This window comes from Equus quagga, chromosome 1, assembly GCF_021613505.1.
Source record: "Equus quagga isolate Etosha38 chromosome 1, UCLA_HA_Equagga_1.0, whole genome shotgun sequence".
NCBI classification, from domain to species: domain Eukaryota; kingdom Metazoa; phylum Chordata; class Mammalia; order Perissodactyla; family Equidae; genus Equus; species Equus quagga.
In genome coordinates, this window is record NC_060267.1 from 58,111,314 (window position 1) to 58,138,152 (window position 26,839).

Sequence of the window (26,839 nt, forward strand, 5' to 3'; positions counted from 1 at the left end):
ACTCTGCTGCACCACTGGGCTGGCCCCTTATTTTTTTTTTAACAAAAAAACATTGTGGTTTTTTTCTTCTGCCTTACAATCTGCTTTTAAATTTAATTTTCATGTGGGGACCTATACGGCCGAAGATAAAGGCACAGTGTGTAGACAGATTTAGAAGATGGTATGAAAACTCATTCAAATATGTGCAAGTTGACGTTTTCATTATATTAATATAGAGATTCCTAAATGGGTCACCAGCTTAGAAATCATCTTTAAAATAGAAATAAATAGCTATTATCTCGTGCCTATCTTGTCTAAGAACCTTGTTTAAATGGCAATGGCTCCGTCTCTGTTGAAGGCAGCTATACTGCTGTCACCATATGAGGTTTTAACCAGTTACGCTTTTGCATCCATTCAATCCATCTCCTAGAGCAAGAAAGCAAAAACAGCCCGAATTAGTCTCATTCACAAACCAGGACTCAGTACTTAAGAACTCTAGTGCCACAATCAAGAGAGGTGAAGCTGGGGTTTATGCAAAAACACACTCTCTGGAGCCCTGTCATCCTCACGTCCCTGCAGCCTCCTTCGCTACATGAGAACTGCAAAACACAGGCTCTCAAGGTGCTGTGACCTGGGTGTGCACACCTCTGAGCCACTTACGGTGCCAAGAGGCTTCTTAGTGATCGGAGGCATCGAGGTTCTGCTCTGCCCTTCAGTGTCTGGTAAGTTGTTAATACAAACTACTGCTGAAGTCTTGCCCACTTACTCCCCCTTGAGATGGCGCTGGTGAAAGCTGTCCAGAACTTTCTCAGGCTCCTTCCAACAAGCCGGCTTGGTTTAACACCAGACTTGAGACTGAAACTCCTTCCCCCGTTTTAAAATGCCTGTGTAACTGAAGACCACAGCAGCTAGAGAATGCTTTTAAGGCTTATCAGTAAATACTAAGAGGCCGAGATGCCTGAGTAATGCTTCTGACATAGAAAATCCCAAACATTCACTAACATTTGCAAATTTATAGATCCGATAATCCACTTAACTTCCAGTTGGGTTTACGAACTGAAGCACCAGACTTAGAGGAGTGGGTGGCCCTTCTCAGGCAGCATGAAGAACTGTGACTTAATATCCTGGTTATGGGACAGATGTTTTCTGGGGAAGATTTTAGGTAGTTTTCCCCCTTTTGACTATTCCTCTTGATCTCTCTCTTTCCATCATCCTCTTTGGTAAGCATGTTTTTTAATTTAAATTATCCTTATTTCTGTCACAAGGTGGAGTTGAGAGCACAGAGGAGGCTGAGCTTGGGCCCTCCTGCCCCTGCCTTTCCTGCTCTCCACATCCATCCATACTCTTACGGTTCCATCAACAGGACGAAGGGAGCCTTCACCACCCCTCTGATAGCAGCAGGTCTTACAAATAAAGCTGATAAATCTCGAAAGGACATTAAGTGTTCATTACCAGCTTCTGCCACATAACTTTCTTGCTCATGAAACCAAACCAAGCCTTTCCACCTGAGCAGAAAGGTCTCTAACAGCTTCTTTGTGGTTTGGTCGCCAGAAGCAGGGGGAGAGGAGGTGAAAGAAGCCCGGCAGGGGAGGGCTCTGCTGGGTCTCCAGACCTTGGAGGGAAACGAGTGTGGGGAGCAGACAGCAATCAAGAGGATTTAGTGAAATGCCAAGGAACTGACATCACCGGTTCTTACATTTCTGACTAAGTTCCTCACATAGGTGAGTAGGTTCTGGTTAATAAAGTTCACTGTTGTGCGAAAGACGTCACGGAGCAAAGACGGTGTGTGATTGGCCACCTTTTTGGCCAACAGCATGGACAACATCAGCATGGTCTTCTCCTTCTCCATGTCTTTAGGATAAGTCTGCATGACCTGCTCCAGCGCAGAAGTAAGGCACTGTCTTCTGTCCTGCACAGGGGTGAAAAGAAGGGGCACACAAAACCCACTAGCATTCTTCCCTCTGGAGGGGAAACAGTCCTCCACTGTTAAGTATGAAGAAGCATGCTTTCATTTAGAGGGACACACTTATTAAATAGCTAAGGAGGTTGGAGGAGAGAAGGAGAAACAATTTCATTTTGAACAGCAATGGAAAGGGAAGGCTGAGATCACTCCCAGAGTGGGATGCTCATTAACCACACACGTGTTTAGAGAGCATCATGTCTTCCCATTAGCGCTAGGCATCCTCTGCCTCTAAGGCCCTTAAAATCAGGAATTATTGAACTACCCAAGACATCCCATGCCTATCTTACTGGCATAGACCTCGCTAAAGGGAGGAGAATGAAGGGGGCTACATGTGACATTCCCACCTCCATGGGAGAGGCATACTGTGGACAATTAGACCTGAAAGGACCTCACTGAACCATGTGCAAAATTAAGTTAACATTGTGGGAGAGGGCCCAAGGCAAAATATCACTAGATGTTTATATATGCTATGACAGTTGCTGGAGAACGTCAGACAGGGAGAGATCACTAGGGTGGGGACAAGCCTTCCTGGAGGCAGGAGACAAGCTGGCTGAACACTGGAGGATGAATAGGTTTCTAGGTAGTGAAGGGCACCTGCATTTTCAGCTGAGAGTCAAAAGAATGGAAGCTTTCTCTCCTCTGAACTCTTGCAGGAATACATTTGACAGCTTTGGGTTACTTCCCTCTCCCACTAAATTTCCTCAGGAAGGACACCTTAGACCTCTCAGGAAGGGTGCCTTAGACCTTTCCCTGTATCCGCCCCCCCGAGTCTAGCAAATGGCAGAAGCTCTGTAAGTATCTGTAGATTGAGTATATCCATGAAGTCAAAAGGAGTAGGCTAAAATGTCACTTTTCTTGTCACACTTGGGTAAGTAACATAAAGTTCTCTATTGGCATTTGTATTCAACTCCCTATAACTGAAGAAAGAATAAGTTATTTCTGGAAGAGTCACATACATTTTGTTAATCTTTTTGGTGGCTTTTATCCCCAAACTCTTGACTCTGACTTTAGGTTCAGGTTTCCTAAATGTCAAGTAACTTAATTCTTTTGAAAGACAATTAACCATGCTAGGATTCTATTTCCAATTCTTTTGTAGACAGTCATGAATTGAGTCACCTCACTGGACATTGGTCGGTCTGACAGAAGACAGAGGACAGACCTTGTTAGTTCAACTGACAACTGAAAAAGCCCTCACTGACCCAGATAAGGCACTGGCGGACTTTCTCACTTACTTCCTCCGACAGGTTCACATTCATAAACTGCATTGCCAGGTTATTCACCAGCCTTGGGTGGATGCTGTCGTCCATCCTGTCCCCTATTTGGGCAAGTTGCCTGGCGATATGCTGGATTATTTCCTCTTGACTCTCAGAATCTGAATGTTCAGGCAGGGGCAGCAGAGAAAAAGCAGATTCAGACAATCGCCCTGGTGGACACCCTCATCCCACGCCACCCTATACAGAAAAAGGATGGGATTCTGCTTTAGAACAAGGCTGGCTCCTGTTTCCGAGCACACCATGGCGGTCCCAGCTGAGCATTTGCTTTCCTCTCCTGGGGCGACAGTGTGAAGACCTGGGGATCTGTAGTTCAGGGGAGCACGGGCAGAGGGCTTGAGTGGGTCTGAGAAAGGAAAGGGCCTGAGTGAGCAGAAGACTGGCCTGAAGAAGCAGGCCTCTCCAGGAGTACGGGTTCTACATCTGCCCACAAAAAGGATCAGTGATGCTGGGCATCCATGACTACGGGCAGCTGAGGCAGGAACACGACAGCAGCCTTTATGGCTGCCAGCTCTAAACTCCATCCTTTAACAGATGTCAGCCTGTACAGTCAGAGCTCTGCAGTCAGATGAGTGAGGAGCCCCGCCTTCGCCATTCCCTAGCCACAGACCCTGCCACATCCTCCCCACCTGCTTCACAGGGCACCCACCTCCTCTCCCAAGTCCTGTCTCAGTAAAATCTGATGTCTTCACTGTGACCTAGAACGCCCTGGATGATCTGCGCCAGCCTCTCTAACAGAAACTCTCCCTACTTGCCCCTTCTCCCTCTTCTCCAGCTGCACTGGCCTCCCCGGAGAGCACGGCTCCTTCTCTGCCTTCTTTATGGTCTACTCAAACGCCACTTTGTCCAAGATTAACACCCCCACTTCACAGCCACACACCCGCCTCCTCCGCCCTCCCTTTTCCTTCCTTGACACTCACTACTGTATCATACATTTTACCTGCCTGTGTTCTTTGTCTGCCTCCCTCACCAGAATGTAAGCTTCACAAGGGCTCTGATTTTTCAATGTTTTGTTTACTAGCAAATACGCAGCACCCAAAAACAATGCAAGGCACACAGTAGGTGCTCAATAAACAACTGCATGAATGAATGAATGAGTAAATGAATGGACCCTGTACCCAGTGCCTAGTAAGTATTCAATGAATGCTGGCTTTTATTATTTCTCCCACTAAATCCTATACTTTTCTCTGTTCTTGCAGTTTCCCTCTGGCTTCTTACTTACCCAGGATAAAACTCTCGTCCTCATCCTGGTCTTTGCTTTCGGGGCTTCAGTCCTGCTCACTGGGTTGAGAGGCCCGAGCCTAGGTCCTCAGAGTCACCCTGGGCTTTCAGGGCAGTGATTCTAACCAGGGTGTCCATCAGAAACACCTGGGGAGTCTCCATCCTAGACCATGCTGGGTCAGGCAGCTGGAGCAGGGCCCAGGGCCTATGCATTCTGCAAAAGTTCCTCATGGAACTCCAGTGTGCACACTACTGAGAACCACTGCTCCAGGCCCAAATCTGGGACTGGCTGAACCTCAACACGCTCCCCAGCCTCGCTCCCTCAGCCGTCAGCTCAGGGCGGCCTCCATCAGTGGAGGCAGCGCCAGTGGCCAAGAGGAGTGAAAACTGAGGTTGGGAGGACAGCACAACTGTGAGGAAAGGGTGAAGAAAGTCTGGAAACTGTGATGCAGCACCAGGCAGTGGGAGCACGACTGGGTCCGGCCCCGAGGAAAGAGGCCTGGCCCCAGTCTCGGCTCAGCTGTGCCCTTAGTTGTTTGATTTGGGGCTTGTTGTTTACCCTTGTCTGGGCCGCCATTTCCTCATCTGGAAATGATGTTCAGAATAGTTCAATGCCCCAGTTATCTGGTAGATAATTACAAGCCATAATATATATAAAAGTGTAAGGTGCTATACAGATGCAAAGAATCATTAGAAAGAAACTGAGTGGATTTCCAATGACTGGAAACTCAGCTACACCTGCCCCCTGGAGTAATCAAGCATAGACCAAACAACCTGTGACACCAACAGGGACAGGAGACTGAAAGCGTGGAGGTGGAGACAGAGCCCACAGGTCCCTTCCAGCACTTAGGTTCCCTAAATGTTACTGGTTACAGCAAAGCCCAGATGTGGAGCAAAGGAAGCTGGGCCAGATGCCTACCTGCCTCCGCTCTTGCCACGAAGTGGCTGCACCGGTTGCCATCTGTCTGCAGCTCGTCATGGTCCTCCCACAGGTAAGCTTGCACGGGCAGTTCATGGCCCAACACCTCCAGCTCTTTGTAGAAATGACATTTGGAGCAGTTCTGGAGGAAGCTAAAGACCAGCAAGTGTGTGATGTGCTCATCCTGGAGGCCTGAACCATTGCTGACCTAAGATGAAAGGGGAGTCAGGGAGACCTGTGGGAACCTGGTCCAGCCAGAGGCCCTCACTGCGGCTGAGCTGGCAGAGGGCTCCAGGTACAGCCAGGCCTGAAATAGCCTCACTGGCCTAAGAGAGCTGAATAACCCTGTGGGCACAAGGACTACTGCAAGTGGGAGAGGCCAAGTGTGCAGTGCCCGCTTTGAGCAATGCCACCTGTGGATGCCAAAGAGAAAGCTCCAATCCAGCACCATCTGCTTGACATCCTGACAACATGCAGCTGGAGTGAGCTTCCTTTCAGGGTAGGAAGCTCCAAAGGCTGTTAGGGAAGCCAAGCAAGCATCATCATTTAGATGCCATCCTTGTATCCATATGCTTTTGCCAAGTCTGGCATATCTTACCGACTTAAGCCCACCTTTCCTAGCTATGCATCCAGCACTTAGAAGCTCTTTCTTTTCAAAAGTCTCCTTTGTGGGCCCAGGATTACATTGTGCAAACAGCAGACTTTCAATAAATACTGGGTAGTAGTGACCACAGATAACATCTGCCTCTGGGCAGGCTTGGTTTACTTCAGATGGGTATGCCCCTGAACCAAAACCCAAAGAGGCGCGAGGATGGTTCCTGCTCCAGCCGAGGGGCTGGTGTGCTCAGGCCCTGTCAGCTCTGCGACCCAGGAGCAGCACTAGCCCCGTTCAGCATCTGTGTTCTGGAGCCAGGAGGGACATCCCTGGTGTGCACACTGCATTTGGGACAGGATTCCTGACAAACAAAGGTGAGTACCTGTAGCATCAGCAGCCACGTGTGCTCAGAACAAGCAAAGACCTAGGATGAAAGAGGAAATAATCTGGAAGGCTAGGGATACCGAGATCTGCCCAGATAAATGCAAAACAGACATGCTGGGCCATAACAGGTCAGTACAAGAAGATGAAGGTGTAAGTAAAATTTATTTCTATCTTCTAGGTCCTTAATATTTTTTATTAATCAGAAAGCTTTTAGAGGACGGTTTTTAGAGGGCAAATTGTTTTAAATAAATAAAATGCATAAAATAAGTTGCTTATGTATTGCTATTCAGACTTCTCCAAAATTACTCTTAAAAAAGGAAAAATGTTATGTAAAAACTCTACTGTATCAAATCGTTACAGTGAGGCCAGGTGGCATAAAGCAGCTTGGAAACTCAAGAACATGCTTCACTCCTGCTTCAAGCGGTATCCTGGTTAGAAGAGAAGAAAGGAGACCTGGGGCAGTGTTGTGGGTTAAACTGTGTTCCCCAAAAAGAAATGTTCAGGACTAAGCCTAAGTATCTATGAAAGGGCCCTCATTTGGAAATAGGGGCTCCGCAGATGTACTCAAGCTGAGATCAGGTCCTACCAGATTAGGGCAGACCCTAAATCCAATGACTGGTTTCTTTATAAGAGGAAGGAGAGGAGGATTTACACACAGACACACAAGGACAACACCACGTGAAGACAGGGCTGACGCTGGAGCGCTGTGTTAAAAGTCAAGGACTGCTGGCAGCCACCAGGAGTGGAGAGAGGCATGGGACAGATTCTCCTTCAGAAGCCCCAGAAGGAGCCAACGCTGCTGACACCTCGATGTCAGACTCCTGGCCTCCAGAAGTGTGAGGGGAAAATGCCCAGTTTGTAGTATGTTGTTACAGCAGCCGGAGGAACTAACGTAGGCAGCCTTTGCCCGAGGCCGCCTTTTGATGCAGAGGTTGGTACACAGGGGTCCAAAGTCTGGAAGCAGAGTAGTGGTTGCCACCAACTATGCCAGACCAGGTTATCAATATAAGTTCAGTGATCTTTGCCTTTCCCACATAAAATAAAAAGAATAGAGTTGGCAGGGAGGGAAAGGAAAGAATTTCATGTTAGAGGAACACAGGTCCAGAAGCCCTGAGTAGATAACCTGTGAAGTCAAACGTTCAGTACCAGTCGGCTGGAAAATAGTCTAGACTGACTGTTTTGATGAGCATATCAAGAACAGGCAGGACAGTGCCACAAAATGGGTAAGAGGCTCAGAAGACTGATAGTATTTAATTCCAAGAACAAACAGAGCTTGTGACAAGCCAAGTATGGAACTATGACCTTTTTTTGATCCTTCTAGTGATAAAAGTTGAAGTGGATGTCTCAGAACATGAAAGATTTGATAGTTGTTTATCCTTTTAGATCACAGGAAAAAAAATACATTAAGAGAAATGATCAACACTTAGAAAATCTTGCTGGATATATTACAAAACTGATCTAAAGGAGGCAAAAACAACTCTCATGCTATAAAATCAGTTCCAGTGCAAAGAAAAACATGGAAAGCTATCCAATGTGTTTGATAAATTAGAATAATCCTGGTGCCCAATCCTGGCGAAAAGAGCACCAAACAAACAGGGTAAAAAAAAAAAAAACCAAAAAATCCCCAAACCAATGTCACTTATTTTCTAAATATCAAAAAAGTCAAAGAAGAATGCTACAATATGGATGAATAGGACCATAAAAACTAAAAAAAAAACAAACCCAAGACATTATGCTAAGTGAAACAAGCCAGGCACAAAGGACAAATGGGTCTGATCCATTTCTACGAGGGACCTCAAGGAATCCAATTCAGAGACAGGAAGCAGAGCAGGGCTGGGAGGAGTGGGGGATGGGAGCTGGTGTTTAATGGGGACAGTTTCCGGTGGAAAGATGAACAAGTTCTGGAGATGGATGGTGGTGGTACAACAATGTGAGTGTATTTAACGCCACTGGATTGAACACTTAAAAAAGGTTAAATGGTAAAATCTGTGATCTGTATATTTTACCACAATTTAAAAAAACTGGAAAAAAATTAAAGAAAAATCTACAACAGGATGAAATTCTGATGGCGGGGGGCGGGGGCGGCCAAACCCTGAAATGTAAGAGGAAATTGCTCAGTATGTGACTGTGAACCCCAACTCTGTGGGACACTGGGCAACGAGTGCGTCTCAGTTTCCTCACCTTGAAGGAAAAACACCAGGAGTAACGTCACCCACCTTCCGGTACTGAAGGCTGGTAGGAGAAGTGGGACAATGTAGGAGGAACCACCCCTACAGTCAGTGTGCTCCACAAGGCCAAGGTGGCCGTGACACTGTAAGTCACAGACGTCTGAAGAATAGGGGAGAGGAGACAACAGCTGCGAGGTGGAAGGGACAACAATGGGCAGGTTTAAATGGCGCCAACAGAAGAGTGTTTTGGACATTAACAGGCCTTTATCAGGACAAGGGGAGCTCCCCAAATCTCTTCTGTTCAAGCAACTAACCTCTCTCCGGAGCCTGCGATGTCTTAGGGCCTCCAGCCAACAAACTGAAAGCCACGTGCTTCCCACCTTTTAGAAGGATTTCAACAAGTACATACTGAGAACCTTCCAGGAGCCAGGTGCTGCTATGTTCAGGGATTCACAAACTGTGGGCCACTGAGTTTACTAACCGCCAAATCCTTAGACTTTTGTAGATGCCCACAATGGCTGGTGAGAACAAATATTTGGGGTGGACAAGGAGGAGCCCCTGGTGCTGGTCGCCGCGAAGACTTCACAGAACTCGGCAAAGGAGGGAAGGAGAAAGACTAGAGAGTAAGCCAATGAATGAAGAGCTTTTGATCAGATATGCCTCAATTTTCTCTTCCAAGCCTGTTCAAAAGTAAGTGCGGACAAGGCACAGTTTGGGTGCCAGCCTGCTGAAGGCCGGGGAGTGGCCTATGACTGCTCGGTGACCTCTCCCAAGAACTCTACAGCTTTTAAAGAGTCTTGAATCAGAAAGCCTCCTTGCCCCGCAGCAAGCGCCCTGACACAAGGTGTGGGAGGGAGAGGACGAGGAGACGAGAGCGCTCTGGTGTTCTTCTTTGCTGAGCTCCAGTAAGTGAAGCTGAGGCTCCTCTCTGCGGCTCTGTCAAATAGGGATCAGGCTGGGTCCACACTGGGAGCACATACGCCAAGAAGCTGGCCCCAGCCACCTTCACTACCCCCCCCCACAGCATTCCTCCAGAAGTGCACTGTCTGACCTTAGAATCCATGGCACAGGCAGCCTTGGGGCGTTTCCACTCCCTCTGGCTTGCAGGTGTCCCAAGTCAGCAGCCTAGAAGAGGACACACAAACACAGGGTAGGCAGCTGGTCCCGGCAGGGACTCCCACTCTGGGCGCCCTCAGGAAAGCGTCAAGGAAGCCATCCTGGGCCCTGGCTCACAGGCGCTCCAGCTATGGCGGCCCAGCTCACCTGGCCCACCCCAAGCACGCTCACCCTGGGCTGCTGCTTTCTCCTCAGCACGGAACTGGGGCAGCAACCCCGGGAGCCGCCCATGGAGAGTCCTCCAGACGGAGACTTGCCAAGGCAACAAGCTCCCCAGGATCGACCCTCCAACTTCAGAGTTCAACTCTCCCACCCCAAGCTCACTGATAGGAAGACCCCACTGATCAGGCATACAGGACCATCTGGTTTATGAACTCCTTTTCAGTAAATACCTATATTAGTGAGTTTTGTACAAAAATAACTTAGCTAATAAAGTATACCTGGACCTTTTCAGGGCAACTGTTTATTATTCCTATGACCACTAATATGGCCACTGTCACGATTCCTTCCAACAACAAAAGTCCCAACCCATTCCTTCAGCGTGCAAGGGTGCTGGAGCATTCACTGATTCTCTCTTGTTTCACAAGTGTGCTGAGAAGTAGGCAGTGTACTGTGTTCATTCTGACTCAGTGGATAAGAAAATAAGGTCTGGGAAGAAAGGGACACCCAGGCCAGTTCTCTCCATAGGCCACATGGCTTCAATGGACAGGTAAGACCAATCATCCACAGAGAAAGAGCTCCTGTAAAATGTGTATACAGAAAGACAAAGAATGTATATTTGACAATTACACAAAAGATTAAAACTTCCATATGGCACAAACTCCAAACTAAATAACCCATCACAAATAACTGATCAGACAACAGCCAACTGGGGATTGAGTTAAAAAGACTGTGCCCCAAAATATCCAAAACCAAGAGTGACAAATGTTGCAGAGGCTGTGGAGAAAAGGGAACCCTTATACACTGTTGGTGGGAATGCAAACTGGTGCAGCCACTATGGAAAACAGTATGGAGATTCCTCAAAAAGTTAAGAATAGAAATACCTTATGACCCAGCCATCCCACTACTGGGTATCTATCCTAAGAACCTGAAATCAGCAATTCCAAAAGTTCTGTGCAGCCCTATGTTCATCGCAGCATTATTCACAATAGCCAAGACGTGGAAGCAACCTAAGTGCCCAGCAACTGATGACTGGATAAAGAAGATGTGGTATATATATACAATGGAATACTACTCAGCCATAAAAAAGGACAAAGTCGTCCCATTCACAACAACATGGATAGACCTTGAGGGTATTATGTTGAGTGACATAAGCCAGACAGAGAAAGACGAACTCTGTATGACTCCACTCATAGGCAGTAGTTAACATATGGACAAAGAGAACTGATCAGTGGTTCCCAGGGGAAAGGGGGGTGGGGGGAGGGCACTAGGGGTGAAGTGGTGTACCTACAACATGACTAATAATGATGTACAACTGTAATTTCACAAAGATGTTAACATTCATAACCTTAAAAAAAAAAAAAAAGACTGTGCCCACTCTGTGTGTGTATCCACATAGAGAGATGCCCAAATATACTGAACAAAAGTTTCTGTAGAACAGTCTCAATGGAATAATCCTATTTTAATACATATTTGCCCATGTGTATATTTACACACAATATTAGGTTGAACCAAACGAAATGGTCATTTTGTAGGGCAAAAACAGTCAAATTTGACAATTTCATTGAAGACACAAAGAAATGGAAAGATAGTCTGTGCTCTTGGATTGGAAAAATTAACATAGTTAAAATGTCCATACTTCCTAAAACAATCTACAGATTCAATGTAATCTCTATCAGAACCCCAATGACATTTTTCACAGAAATAGAACAAAGAATCCTAAAATTTATAGGGAACAACAAAAGACTCTGACTAGCCAAAGGATTCCTAAGAAAAAAGAACAAAGCTGGAGGTATCACACTCCCTGATTTCAAAATATACTACAAAGCCATAGTAACCAAAAGAGCATGGTACTGGCACAAAAACAGGCACACAGATATCAATGGAACAGAACTGAGAGCCCGGAAGTAAACCCGCACATCTATGGACAGCTAATTTTTGACAAAGGAGTGAAAAACATACCATGGAGAAAGGGAAGTCTCTTCAATAAATGGCGTTGGGAAAACTGGACAGCCACACGCAAAAGAATCAAAGTAGACCATTATCTTACACCATACACAAAAATTAACTCAGAATGGATCAAAGACTTGATTGAATGTAAAATCTGAAACCATTAAACTTTTTATTCTGGTGAGGAAGATTCACTCTGAGCTAACATCTGTTGCCAGGCTCCCTCTGTTTTGTATGTGGGTCACCACCACAGCATGGCTTGATGAGTGCTGCAGGTCTGTGCCTGGGATCCAAACCCACAAAGCTGGGCCACCGAAGCAGAGTGCACCAAACTTAACCACTACACGACCAGGCTGGCACCAAAACTTCCAGAAGAAAACACAGGCAGTACACCCTTCGACATCAGTCTTAATAGCATATGTTCAAGTACCATGTCTGACTGGGGAAGAGAAACAATAGAAAAAATAAACAAATGGGACTACATCAAACTAAAAGGTGTCTGCACAGCAAAGGAAACCACCAACAAAATGAAAAGACAACCTAACAATTGAGAGAAGATATCCGCAAACCATATATCTGATGAGGGATTAATATCCAAAATATACAAAGAACTCATACATCCCAACAACAGAAAATCTAACAACCCAATTAAAAAAATGGGCAAAAGATATGAACAGACATTTCTCCAAAGAAGATATACAGATGGCCAACAGGCACATGAAAAGATGTTCAACATCATTAACTATCAGGGAAAAGCAAATCAAAACTACAGTGAGATATCACCTCATGCTCATCAGAATGGCTATAATTAACAAGACAGGAAATTGCAAGTGTTGGAGAGGATGTGGAGAGAAGAGAACTTGCATACACTGCTGGTGGGAGTGCAAACTGGTGCAGCCACTATGGAAAACAGTACAGAGATTCCTCAAAAAATTAAGAATAGATCTACCATATAATCCAGCTATTTCCACTGCTGGGTATTTATCCAAAGAACATGAAAATATGAATATGTAAAGATACATGCACCCCTGTGTTCATCGCAGCATTATTCACAATAGCCAAGACTTAGAAACAACCTAGGTGCCCATCAAGGGACGAATGGATAAAAAAGATGTGGTATTTATACACAATGGAATACTACTCAGCCATAAGAAATGATGCAATCCAGCCATCTGTGACAACATGGATGGACCTTGAGGGTATTATGCTAAGTGAAATAAGTCAGAGAAAGTCAAATACCATATGATCTCACTCATAAATATAAGATAAAAACAACAACAAACAGAGCCAGCTCTCACGGCCCAGCAGTTAAAGTTCTGCATGCTCCGCTTCGGTGGTCTGGACTCAGTTCCCCGGGCGCAGAACCACACCACTTGTCTGTCAGTAGCCATGCTGTAGTGGCGGCTCACACAGAAGAACTAGAAGGACTTACAACTATGTACTGGGGCTTTGGGGGAAGGGGGAGGGAGGAAAAAGGAGCAAGATTGGCCACAGATGTTAGCACAGTGCAAATTCTCTCCTGCAAAGAAAAAAAAAAGACACTGACTTCTCCTTCACACAGATTATGTCATTAAAAATAACAAAAACAACAAACAAACATAGAGACAGATTAGATTGGTGGTTACCCGAGGGGAAGTGGGGAGAGAAGAGGGTGAAAGGGGTGGTTGGGCACATGTGTGCGGTGATCGATGCTAATTAGTCTTTGGGTGGTGAACATGATGTAATCTACAGAGAAACGCAAATACAGTGATGTACACCTGAAATGTATATAATGTTATAAAACAATGCTACCTCCGTAAAAAAATAAATATCTGTATTGTAAAAAAAAAAAAATTGGCAATTTCACATGGTTCCTAAATACACAGGAGATAAAAACAGAAGAACAGACAACCAACTCATCTCCAGGAAGAAAGGGGGAGGCTCCAACCCGTGTGAAAGGGGGTGGCAAGAAGGCCGTGCCTTCCGTGCACCAGGCAGCCATCTTGTGCCGTGCCTGGGACACATCGCTCTCGGCGCTGCCCTCTCCCTGTCTTGGGTGCTAACGCCGGCCGTGGGGGTCATGCGCAGACAATGGGGGTCTGGCAGAGCCACCCCTCAGCTGGGTATGGCTGAGTATTTAGGAGGAGAGGGCCAGGAGCAGAGGACTCTGGTTTACGTGGACAGACAACAAGGACACTGGCTTGCTGGCCATCCACAGAGCAAGAGGCAAGAGCTGGAGCCATTATCAGCATCAGGACACAGAACAGAACGGAACATGCTCCTCAGGAAAAAGACCACAGAAGCCAAACCATCTCCACAGTCACTGCCAAGGTGGAGGGGCAGCACGCGGAGTCCTGGCCTCTGCTCCGCCTCGCTCTGTCAGGAAGGAACTTCAGAAAGCCATGGGGGAGGCAGCACTCGAGAGAATTCACACAAACCTTTGATCTGATTTCCTTCCACACTCTGACACACACACCCACATCCTCAGGGAGACTTCCGTCGTCTTCTACTTTCACTTATGTTGGGATGATTTTCCCGCTTCAATGGATATTCTTCAAAAAATGTGTTAATGTTGACACAATATTCTTTTGCAGTGGCTCGTTCTTGACCAGCAGTAACTTTGCCCCTGAACAAATTTGGCCCAAGGAACATTTGGCAATGTCTGGAGACATTTTTGGGTGTCACACCTGGGAGGGGTGCTACTGGCATCCAGTGCGTAGAGGCTGGGATGCTGGTCAACGTCCTACAGTGTGCAGACAGCCCCCACAGCAAAAAATGACCCAGCACAAAGTGTCAATAGTGCTGAGGCTGAAAACCTTCTTCTATTGTACGGATGTACCAAAATACAATTAATCTCCTGTTATTGGACATGTATACTTTCCAATTTTTTCACCATTAAAAATAGGACTGTGATGAATACCCTGGTGTGGCATTTTCCTATTAAATCCAGAATCAAATGAGATAATAGATGTGAAAGTTCAGCATGTCATCTTCTATGTACTGGCCTCATGGTAGTCACAGATGACAAGAATGATGTCGCTCAGCTGGGCTGTGCTGAGGTCACCCAGGCCGCAGGGTCACTGCCAGAGCACCCTGGGAGCATGCGGCCCAGTGCAGGTCCTTGGCAAGCAGGGGAGGTGGGTGGGCTGCATTCCCAGGCTTGGCTGGGCAGGGCCCCGGGGCATGCCTCAACCGGCAGGGTGGGGCAGGGCAGACCACCCGTCTGCATCTGGTTCGCCTCCGGCTTTATTCCTTTGTTACTGTGAAGAAACTCAGTGAGTCAACTGTCCGCTGTGAGGGCGCCAGGAGGACAGGGCTGGAGAAACCCAGGAAAACCTCAAAGGCTCCCAGTCAACAATGGCTTCATCCCCAAACCCCAATTCCTAACCAGAGTTGCCAGCAAGAAGGAGAATTGAAGCCACCAAGAGCTGATGTCCCCTCCTTTCTGAGACCCGATGGGAAAATGGCCAGGTGGGAGGGAACAGGGAACAATAACCTGCTGCCTTCCCCTCAGGAGGCTTCCTTTCTGCCTACCAAGCATACGCACAGCCAGGCTTTCACCATCTCTGAGACACACTGTGACGGACGCACCTGGACTCGACACTCTTCACGGGTTATTTCTCCAAGTCCCTCTCTCCCCCACCCTTTTAATAACAGTGGACACTGAGGTGCAGAGATGACAACTATTCTTACTCCTGACAACAAGGACCCCAGCAACCACCATGTATTGACAATGTCCAAACATGCCAGCCACAGTGCCAGGCTCACCTTTATAGGCCTTCTCTCTGATCCTCCCGACATCCCTGCAAGGAAGGCAGTTCTGCCCCAGTTTTCAGGGAGCAGTGCCCAGTGAGAACAGGGAACACCTCGCCAGCTGCAAAGTACCCAAGCTGGGGGTGCTGGGGCAAGGCAGTGCCCACCTCTGGGCCTGTTGTCCCCGAGTAGGATAAGCAGACAGTGGATAGCTCACCCATGTCTGCTCAGACTCGAATCCCCCTTTCCCGAGGCCTGAGAACCTCATCCATACGCTACCCAAGCACCATGCAGATCGCAAGGCCACTCAACACTGCACGGGAGGGCACACAACACTGAAGCTGGGAGAACCCAGCTGAGCCTAGCCCCCAACCAGCTGTGTGGCTGTGTGGCCCTCATCGATGGACCGATACACATTCAGAGGTGGTTCCATGCGCAGGCCCTGCGCCTGGAGCTGGAGGAACAGGGTAAAAAGGAGCCACGAGTCTCTGCCCCAAGGAAGCTTATTTACACAAAAAAGTGCAGTTATAAATGTAAACCCTGTTTTTAAAGTGTGTGCTGCTATAAAAAGTCATTAATGCATCCATCAAATATTCAGTGTAACCGCGGGCCCTCCAGGACCAGTTCAACCAACTCCATCTCATTCCCTGAGTGATAAAGGGTGGCTTTTCAGGAATGAGACCCCTTGTCCAGTTCACGCAGGTTGGTACCACCAACCCATCAGCTGGGCCTGCACAGACACCTGCTAAGTGACTCTTTTGACGTCAAAGGGTTGAAAACTTCACCCTCAGAGCATGCTAACCCACCACTGTGAACATGTGTCCTGTGAAGAGCCATGAAGATCAACTGCGCTTGCGCAGATCACCAATTACCTCATTTCTCCTCACCTCCAATCACCTATCTCCACACTCAGACGCCCTGCCCTTCACTGCATAAATTGCGCCCCAGGCCCTGGGCCGGGGAGACAGATCTGAGGGCACATGTCTGTCTCCTTGCAGATCCATCTAGCAATAAAGCTCTTTCTTTCCCCAAAAGCTCATGCTGTAATAATCTTTTTTTATGCACATCAGGCAAGAGAACCCCAATTTTGTGTCGTAACAAGAGTGCCTACTGTCTGCAAGGAAAAGCTATGTCTTTCTTACGGCGTGCTCTCTCTCTCTATATATATAAAAGATAGAGATATTTATACACATTTTATAGACATATTTATATTTAAAGTGTCAAAATTGACTTTAGTGGAGACATTTTAAATGGAGTTTTGAGAAACTGCCATATTAACTATAACTTTTAACCAAAGTAATCGATTTCTGTCTCACAGAGAACCAGGGGTCGGTCCCTGCGAGCCATCCGTCATGCACAGCCACCGGGCAGAGTGGCCCAGCTCCAGAGCACCCGGCTCACCCTGCTGCAGCCATGTGAGCCACGCGCATCCCTTTCACACGTTCTCAGAGCAGCAGATGCATCCATTCATGCCAGCCCAAGACAAAGCCTCTGCCTGGTATATTAAAAGAACTTCAAATTATACCTAGTAATTAGTGTTTCAATATTCTTATTTATAAATTATCTAGGTATACAATGATTACCTATTAATTAGCTCAATTTAATATGAGTCCAAGGTTTTAGGTTATCTAAGCTTTATCTTGGAATACTGTTAAAATAAAAACATTGTCAGAATTTAATTCAATTTATTTGAACACAAATTTACATTTTTCATAACGTTAGACATTATGTAAGAGTAATATTAGCTGATTTGATAAGTAAACCTGTAGAAGTGTTTTGGGGAGGAACCATGTAGAATAAAATTTATTAAGTATTGATTATTAAATATAATCAGTATTATATTTAATACTGATAGATCAGAGAAAAGACATAGCTTCTTTTTTAAGATCGGCACCTGAGCTAACATCTGTTGCCAATCTTCCTTTTTCTTTTTCTTCTTCTCCTCCCCAAAGCCCCCCAGTACGTAGTTGTATATTCTAGTTGTGAGTGGCTCTGGTTGTGGCATGTGGGACGCCACCTCAGCGTGGCCTGATGAGTGGTGCCACGTCCACACCCAGGATCCGAACCGGCGAGACCCTGGGCCCCCCAAGCGGAGCTCGTGAACTTAACCACTCGGCCACGGGGCCTGCCCCAAGACAAAGCTTTTTTAAACCAAAATTATTAATTTATTCTCATTTGCCAAAGATTTATCTTTTTTTTTAAAGATTTTATTTTTCCTTTTTCTCCCAAAGCCCCCTGGTACATAGTTGCATATTTTCAGTTGTGGGTCCTTCTAGTTGTGGACTGTGGGACACCACCTCAGCATGGCCTGATGAGTGGTGCCATGTCCGTGCCCAGGATCTGAACCAGCGAAACCCTGGGCAAAGCAGAGCACACGAACTTAACCACTCGGCCACGGGGCCAGCGCCCAAAGATTTATCTTAATTACAAGAACCCGTAGTCTTAAAACATTTCTGAATTTGTTTCTGTAATAATATTTTTAAGTCTAGTGCATTTAAATTATTAAAAATGGAATCTCTTTATTTTCTGGAAATTTTATAAATATTTGATTTATATAAATTTTTTTTAAGATTGGCACCTGAGCTAACAACTGTTGCCAATCTTTTTTTTTTTCTGCTTTATCTCCCTAAATCCCCCCGTTACATAGTTGTATATCCTAGTTGCGGCATATGGGATGCCGCCTCAGCGTGGCCTGACGAGCGGTGCCATGTCGGCGCCCAGGATCCGAGACGGTGAAACCCTGGGCCACCAAAGCGGAGCACGCGAACTCAACCACTCGGCCAGGGGGCCGGCCCCATATATAAACATTTATTTAGGTCCATGCAGCCAATCAGAGCAGAGTTCCTCTAATTTAAGACACTTCACAACCTAACCCCCCAATGATGAGAACCATCTTTTTCCACATTTACACAATGAAAGCAAAGGCTTTTCTGAATTATAGACACACAGAGAGCTGGTGGCATCAGTTCTACAACTGTGAACACAGAAACATGAAGGCTCGCTGGGCCAGATGTCAAAGAGTTGTTCCTCCTGGTGGGCACAACATTCTGAACTGAAGTGAGCTCAAAAGAGACTGAGGACACAAACAAAAACTCCAACAATCCAGATTCTCTATCACTTACTCAACAGAACAGACCTCGGTCATCTGCCTAGGAAGGCAACAAACGGTTAGACCATAGAGCCAAATCCTCACTCGTGATGCCACCAACGGGAGTAACTGATTGGCTGTGCAAACCAGAAACCAAAACAAAAGACAAAGTCAGGAGAGAGAGAGAGGCGGTCAGAGTCAGCAAAGGTGGAAGTCCACTGCAGCTGGGGGTTCACCTCTGGCAGCTCAGCAAAGACCACGTGAGTCCACTGGGCATGCTTCTCAGTGGACGACCTCCAAAGCTGCTAATGGGTGAAGAAAAAAACAAGGTGAAACTATGACTTTCATACAAATATAAAATGATAAAATGGACACGTGTCAAAGATTTCTCTTAGCTCATTAACCAGTGAGATGATACAACCAGTTTCTAAAGGTGCCGGCCAGTTCTAATATCTACTTTTATGGACATAAAACCACCAGTCTGGAGTTACAAGAAGACAGTCCTTCCCTTTAAGAGGGGTGAAGTCCAGTTACAGGGGTGGACAGGGTCAAGGCGAAGCCTGAAAGACGGCCCTGACGGCCTCAGGGGCTCAGAGCTGCAGAATGCCTGCTTCCCACGGTCCCCAGAAGACCACATGGGCTTCACGCACGCTGACTTCTTCCTTTGGCTTCTGACTCCTCACCAGTTTTCACATGAGCTCTTTCTGACAGTGCATGGGGGGGAGGGTGTTGTCACTCTCAGCCAGCACACACTTCTGCAGTGGGCCACACTTCCACTCAGCCCAACTGGATCCATCAAAGGAGGAAGCTGGAGTTGGGACACTGGTCCCTCTACCCCCTGTACTAGGCCGAGTCGGAGACCCCAGCCCCTGTAGGCTTACCCCAGACGTGGGGGGAAATTCCTCAGAAATTCAAATGCTCTACCCGACTACTCCGTTCCCCTCCCCTTCCACTGCAAAGGCATGGGAACCACGGATCTAACCATGTGCTTTCCAACCTGGCTGCACACTGGAATCAGCTTGGAAGCTTTAAAACAGACTGATTTGACGTGATCTTATGCACAGAAACAAGGGATCCACTAAAAACTACCAGAACTAAAAAACAAGTTCAGCAACGTTACAGGATACAAGTAATTTGCAAGATCAATTGTACTTCTATACGATAGCGAGAAAAAACCCAAAAACGAAAATTAAGAAAACAATTCCTTGAGGCCAGCCCAGTGGCGCAGCAGTTAAGTTCACACGTTCCTCCTCAGCGGCCCAGGGTTCGCTGGTTCAGATCCCAGGTGCGGACGTACGTACCACTTGACAAGCCATGCTGTGGCAGGTGTCCCACATATAAAGCAGAGGAAGATGGCCACAGATGTTAGCTGAGGGCCAATCTTCCTCAGCAAAAAGAGGAGGATTGGCAGCGGATGTTAGCTCAGGGCTAATCTTCCTCAAAAAAAAAAAAAAAAAAACCTCCATTTATAATGGCATCAAGAAAAATAAAATAATTAGGTATACATTTAACAAAAGAAGTGTAAGACCTGTACAATGAAACCTACAAACATCTTTGAAAGAAAGTAAAGATCTAAATAAATGAAAAGCCATGTGCATGAACTGGAGAGTTAATATCGTGAAGATGGCAGTACTCTCCAAATTGATCCTCAAATTCAATGCAATTCCTCTCAAACTCTCACCTGGCCTTTTTGCAGAAGTGACAAATGGTTCCTATAATTTCTATGGAAACTCAAGGGACACAGAATAGCCAATCTTGAAAAAGAGGAAAGTCAGTGGACTCACACTTCTTGATTCCAAAACTTATTACTAAGCGACAGCATCAAGACAGTGTGGTCCTGCAAAGATAAACACATAGATCAATGGGTTAGAGACGACAGTCCATCAATAAACCCTAATATTTATGGTTAATTGATGTTTGACAAAGAGGCCAAGACCAGAGCAAAAAACAGCGCTGGGACAACTGGATATCCATAAGCAAATGTACGAATTTGGCCCCTACCTCACATTATGCACAAAAACGAACTCAAAATAGATTACAGACCTAAATGTAAAAGCTAAAACTATAAAACTCTTAGGAGGAATAAAAGTTCGTATCTTGGGTCAGGCAATGATTTCTCAGACACAACACCAAAAGAACAAGTGACACAAGGAAAAAATAGACAAACTGAACTTCTTGAAGATTAAAAACTTTTGTGCTTCGAAAGATACCATCAAGAAAGAGAAAAGAGGGGCCGGGCTGGTGACATAGTGGTTAAGTTCAGACATTCCACTTTGGTGGCCCAGGGTTCTCGGGTTCACACCCTGGATCCTGGGTGTGGACCTGCACACTGCTTGTCGAGCCATGCTGTGGTGGTGTCCCACATACCAATAGGGGAAGACTGGCACAGATGTTAGCTCAGCACAGATGTTAGCTCAGGGATAATCTTCCTCAAGCAAAAAGAGGAAGCCTGGCAATGGATGTTAGCTCAGGGCAAATCTTCCTCACCAAAAAAAAAAGGAGGAGGAGGAAAGACAACTCATAGAAGGGGGGAAAGTATTTGCAAATCATTTATTTGACAACAGACTTGTATCCAGAATACTGTATATAAAGAATTCTTATAACTCAATAATAAAAAGACAACTGGATTAAAAATTTAGCAAAAGATTTAAATAGGATCCAAAGATGATATACAAATGGCCAAAAGGCACACGAAAAAGTGCTCAACATTATCAGCCATTACACAAATGCTCATCAAAGCTACAGCGAGATACCACTTCACACCCACGAGCATGGCTAGAATAAAAAAGACAGATAATAGTAAACGGTAGCAAGGATGCTGAGAAACCGGAACCCTCACATACTGCTGGGAGGAACGTAAATGATGCTGCTGCTCTAGAAAATAGTTCAGCGGCTCCTCAACCCACTAAACAGAGTCTAACACCAGCAATTCCACTCCCAGGTACAGACCTAAGAGAAACGAAAACAAATCTCCAAAGAAAAACTTGTACATGAATGTTCACAGCAGTATTATCCATAATAATTAGAAAGTAAAAATAATCCCAATGTTCAACTAATGAATCAATAAACAAAATGTGGTATATCCAGTACAATGGGGTTATCTGGGCATAAAAAGGAGTGGAGTTCTGATATATACTACAACATGGGTGAGCCTTGAAAACATCATGCCGAGCGAAAGAAGCCAGGCACAAAAGGCCACATACTGTAGGACTCCATTTACAAGAACTTCCCAGAACAGGCAAATCCACAGAGACAGAAGGCAGATCAGGGTTGCCTAGAGCTGCGGGGAGAGGGGGACTGGAGAGTGGCTGATAATGTGTATGCAGTTTTAGGGTGTGAAATGTTCTAAAATTAGATTGTGGTGATGGTTGCGCAACTCTGTGAATCTCATGGTATGTGAAACAGCTCAATAAAGCGGTTAAAAGAACGGCAGCTCGAGGGAGGGTGGTATAGACGTAACTCAGGCCGTCCCCTCACACAGGGCTGCTGCTCCAGCCAGGTGCTCGCAAGTCGACCACCCTGGGTGCCAGAGCCTCCTGCTCCCCTCACCGGCCAGGCCCTGGGTTCCTGAGATCTGTCACATGTGCAGGGCAAGATGGGCCAGCAGGGAGAGAGTCTGGTAGCCCAGGGCTACTCCAAAGTGTCTAGGCTGGCCTTGGATGGTCCCCCACCTCTCCCTTCAACACTCCACAGCCATCCTCCCCTGGGAGCCTAGGCATGGGGAATAAAAGCGACATTACCAAGGCCAGTCAGGGCCCCAGAACCGCGGCCACCCTGGGGCTGCTTCCACACCGCCCTTTGGGGCCGGAGCCGGCAGGGGGCGCTGAACAGAGCAGCACGGCAAGGCCACCATGGTGTAGACAGAAGGGCCTTGCGTGGGCAGCAAGAGTCCTCCCGCCTCCCAAGTTCTGGTGGGAAAAACTCTTTCATCTATGAAAGGTGAAAATAACCTGCATTTGGGAGAACAGTGCAGGCCGCTGGCATGTGAAAAGACACAGTCAGTGCAATCATTTCACACAAAGTCCCACCCTAGCAAAATGCAGTGACCAACAAGGGCCCTGGACTCAGCTCCCTGGTCAGCCAGGTAAGAGTTTGAGAGATTAGATGTCACCGTGGATCCTAGGAGCTATCCTGGGGAGAAAACAAGGCCTCTTGAGAAGTGGCGGACACCTGGGGGCCAAGTGGTCTCACAGTTAGGATGTCCCAAGGGAATGGAGACATTCACCAGGCTGGGCAGGAGCCTCCTCAAGGCTGTGCTGTCCCCCAGTCCCAGGGGCCCGCCAGCCTGGGCCAACGCCTCAGCCTCACGGCCCCACATCCACCCTCTCCAGGGCGGGGTGAGGACACGCCTGCGGGACAGTTTCTGGGGAGGTTCCCGTCAAGGGCTGCGGCCACCTGAACTCTTCCAGACACAAGCATGGATGTGAGAAACGTTCTCACCATCAATGTTCCACATCTGCAGAACTTCACAGAATTCAGGGGAGAACTAGAAGGAGATATACAGTTATGCAAATTAAACCAAACATGGGTGCAGACATGCCCACTAAGAGAAATACAGCAACACTTAACCACCGGCCTCAAATAAAAGCTCGGGGCCAAGGGTCCACGTGGGACAAGCACAGGGAGACTCAGCAAGTTGGAGCCCCGCCAGGCTGCATCTGGAACTCCAGACAGGCCTGTGCCTGCAGCAGCACTTGCCCCGCTCTGAAGACAGGGGTTTGTTAAGCACGTAGGGTGAACGCCGACCTGCCCCGCTGGTTAGCAGAGCCATCAGCATGGCAGGAGCTTAGTAACTGCAGGCGGGGGTCCTGTCCAGATGTCTCCCTCCACATGGTGGCAGCCCCACTCCTGAGCAGCCCACTCCTGAGCCTCTCCCACACTTCCACCAGGGCAGACGCCTCCCGGGCCCCCAGGGCAGTGTCAGGACAGTTCCTGTGTGTGCCTGAAGGTCACCTGCCTGCTTTTAAGCCCACGCTAGACTCAGAAGGTGCTTGTTTCCCCTTTAAAACTCCACCTCCAGGTGCCCAGCTCCACCACCGCCAAGCTGATAGGATTATTGAGGAAACAAGGAAGTTAAAACAAACCACTTCCTCATTTTCTAAGTTGGTGGCTTCTAGGACCCTGGACACAAATACCCAAAAAGCCAACCAAGAATTCGATTTGCAAGGCAGCAGAACTCCAGAAATGGCTGCTTTCTGTTTCGTCCAGATGATCATATTGGCCCTTCATTTGAAACTTCCCCGTTTTGACCAATGGAGGCAGGAAGAGGAGGGGGAGGAGGGAGAAATCCCAAGGACAGGGTCCACAGCACCGCCCCCTGAAGCCTCACCCTCTCCCACATACATCACTAGCCACCTCGTCACCTGGGCTGCCTGCAAGGGAGGGGAGTCAGCAGAAAGGCCATGGCTAATCTCTCTGATCCTCCCCCCTCAATGTCTAACGGGTGCCAGGGTACAGAGGCGGATGGGCTGGATCTGGGAGATGGGGCAGTGAGAGGCCTGGAAATCCAGGCAGTGTAGGATCCTGGTTAGAGCTGGGCCTCTGGAGTCTGACTCTCTTGGCTGTGACCCTGGACAAGTTACTTAATCTCTCCATGTCTCAGTTTCCCCATCTACAGAATGGGTATCTAGTCTATGATTACTGTGATGTCCAAACGAGCTAATCAAGGCATATAAAGTTCTCTCCGTGTCTATCGGGCACACAGTGAGCTTGACTGTTATGGCTGATCACCACCATCCTCAAGTAGCTGTCTTTTCCAGACGAGCCAGTGGCTTTGGGCAAGGATACATGTGGCCTCTGGGTGCTGCTCATAGACCTTGTGCGTGGGAAGCCCAGTGGGGCAGGCAGCTGGCCTCCAGGGCACTCCAGGCCTGTGCTGCCCTCCACAGTCCCAGCCTGCAAATGGTCACCAAAGGTCTAACCACAGAAAGCACTTCCAGCAGCCACAGCTCTAGGGCAAGCCTTCTCATGGGCTGACAGTCCAGAGCCAGCATCCTGGGTACCACCACCAAGACCCTCACAGTCCTGGATTAGGATGGCTGCTTGGCCTCCAACACCAACAGTATCACAACCTCCTTGAGTCCCCAGTCTTCTACTTTGAGAGAACAGCTGGAATATTGTTCACTGCCCTGCTGCAAGGCCAAGACTCTTGCCCTAGAAGGTTCTGTCATCCAAAATCCATCCTCCTCCCTATGCCTCATCCTTCCTTCTGAGTCCAGGACCCTGGGCACTGCTGGGGCTCCTGGACAGGCTGTTCTCATTTGCAAATGAGTGGCACCTCCAGTTCCTCCAATTAGTCTCCCCAGGTCGCTAAGGCTGTGAGTTTCCCCGGGCAAGGCCTTGGGGCAAGGCGCGCAACGCCCCCTCCCAACTAGAGATCCCCCTTTCCCACCCAGGCACCCTTCCGCCAGCATTCCCTGCACTGCCCTCAGTGCACCCTGCCATCTCCTCTGTGGGTAAGCTCCTATTCATTCTTCAGAGTCCACCTCACACAGCCTAACCTCCTCGGACAGCAACTCACCCCACCTTCCCGCAACTCTTCGCACCAAACACCAGTGAAGCCTGCATCCCAACGTATCAGAGTCGCCAGTCCCACAGCTCCACTCTCACCAGACAGCACCCTGTCCGTCCCCGCAGCCCATGAGACGCCTGCCTCTCAGCCCAAGATGAAGTGCTGCCCAAGGGTCCGAGGGTTGTCTGGCACCTCTTCCCTGGGCAGGGGGACAGGAGAGCGCACGCGTGCTGGGCAGCAAGCAAAGGCTGGGCGGCATCTTCTTTCCAGCAAGGCCTCACCAGAGGTCTGCCACCCAAATGCTCACACCGCCAACTGACTCCTCCGCCCTCCTTCCTCCTCGCTCCAGACCAGTCTCTTCCAGTAAGTCATGCACGACTCCGGGGCCCTGGCTCAGGGTCTGCCCCAAGATGGCACAGACCAGGCCCAGGAGAGCCTGGCCACCCTCAAAGCATGCCAAGTGCCTCAGATGGGTGGAGACGGAATGTGGAAAAGCCACATCCTTCTGCAGCGCCCCCAGCTCCCTTCCACAGCGAGAGGCCACTGAGCCGCCACTGAGTGAGGCCTGAGGGAGCAGCTAAGACTTACAGAAGGGCAGGCAAGGCGGGTGAAATCAGGCAGTCGCCTGAAAAGGTGTGGGAGCTCTGTGCTGCGTCCCCATCCTGCTCCTCACTTCGTCCCAGGCCCACCAGATGAAGACCAATCCAGTCCCAGAAGGCCTTATCTGTGTTCCTCAAGCACATCCCTCACTGCCACCAACACTGTCCCACCACAACCGCGGCACCCGCTGGACATTCCTATTTGTTGGATGAACGAATAAATGAACCCCTGCTAAGCCCAGCCACTTGGTGGCTGAGGGTTCAAGGGCTCTCCAAGAGTTCCCTGGGGTCATTGAGTCAATCAACAAACTGCTTTCTACCACCAGCAAGTATTTGCATATAATTTCTAACAGTTCTATGACAGACACTCTAGCTACACCGAGGCAGGTGTACGCAGGTGCTGGGGAAAGAGCCCTAGACCAGAGTCCAAGGTCTGCGTCTGGATTTGAGTTCCGGATCTGGCTCTGAACAGGTGTGTGACCTGAGCCCATCCCTTCCCGTGGGTTTTCTCATCTCGGGTTGGAACCGGCAGTGTAGCCGCGAACTGTCCTCGGACCCGCGGGCAGGGACTGGCTTAGCCCCCCGCCACTGCGCCCCGCACGCCGGCCCGGCCGAGGCCCGACAAGCAGCCCGCCAAACCCGAGGCTCGCGCGGGGGGAGACGACAAAGGGCCTCCCGCCTCCCCGGGCGCCGGCCGGGCGGAAGGCGGGAACCACCGAGTCGCGCGCGGGCTCCGAGGGGCGAAGCTCCGGCGGCGGGCGGGCCGCGGGGTGACCCCTCGCGGCCGCGCGTCCCCTCCGGCTCCCACCCCAGAGCGCGAGCGGCCCGGACCCGCCTGTGGGGGCTGGGCCGGCGGCGGGAACCCCCGAACTCACAGCTCCGCGCGGACCCAGAGGGCGCAGGGCTTGACGCCGGGCCGGGACGCACGAGGCCGGGCCGGGACGCTACTCACCCACCCTCCAGCCGCGGGAGCCCGGAAGGGGCGGCGGGGACGCGGCGGGCACGGAAGCGGCGGACACGGAGGCGGAGGCGGAGACGGGCCCGGGACGCAGAGGACGCAGCCGCCGGCGCTATTTCCTCTAGTTCGCGCCCGCACTGCCCGGCCAGCCCGCGGCCCGCCGCCCGCCCCGCCCCGCCCCCCGGGCCCGCCCCGCTCCCCGCCCCCCGGCCCCGCCACCCGCCGC

General features: G+C 48.7%; 1 protein-coding gene across 4 annotated transcripts in view; it reads right to left on the reverse strand.

The window, feature by feature from the left end:
- The window catches only part of BID (BH3 interacting domain death agonist), a 27,700-nt gene continuing 861 nt past the window's right edge, over positions 1-26,839 (reverse strand). Inside the window, exons 1-6 of one of the 4 annotated variants that reach the window (XM_046640152.1) lie at positions 26,612-26,774; positions 9,552-9,625; positions 5,354-5,561; positions 3,175-3,314; positions 1,676-1,888; positions 1-405 (exon numbers count right to left, since the gene is read on the reverse strand). In XM_046640152.1, coding sequence (XP_046496108.1) covers positions 394-405; positions 1,676-1,888; positions 3,175-3,314; positions 5,354-5,561; positions 9,552-9,563 — 585 coding nt within the window. In that variant the 5' untranslated portion in view covers positions 9,564-9,625; positions 26,612-26,774 and the 3' untranslated portion in view covers positions 1-393. Of the gene's footprint in view, positions 406-1,675; positions 1,889-3,174; positions 3,315-5,353; positions 5,562-9,551; positions 9,626-26,530; positions 26,775-26,839 lie in introns of those variants that run through there. The other 3 variants (XM_046640121.1, XM_046640141.1, XM_046640130.1) reach the window with 3 other exon arrangements.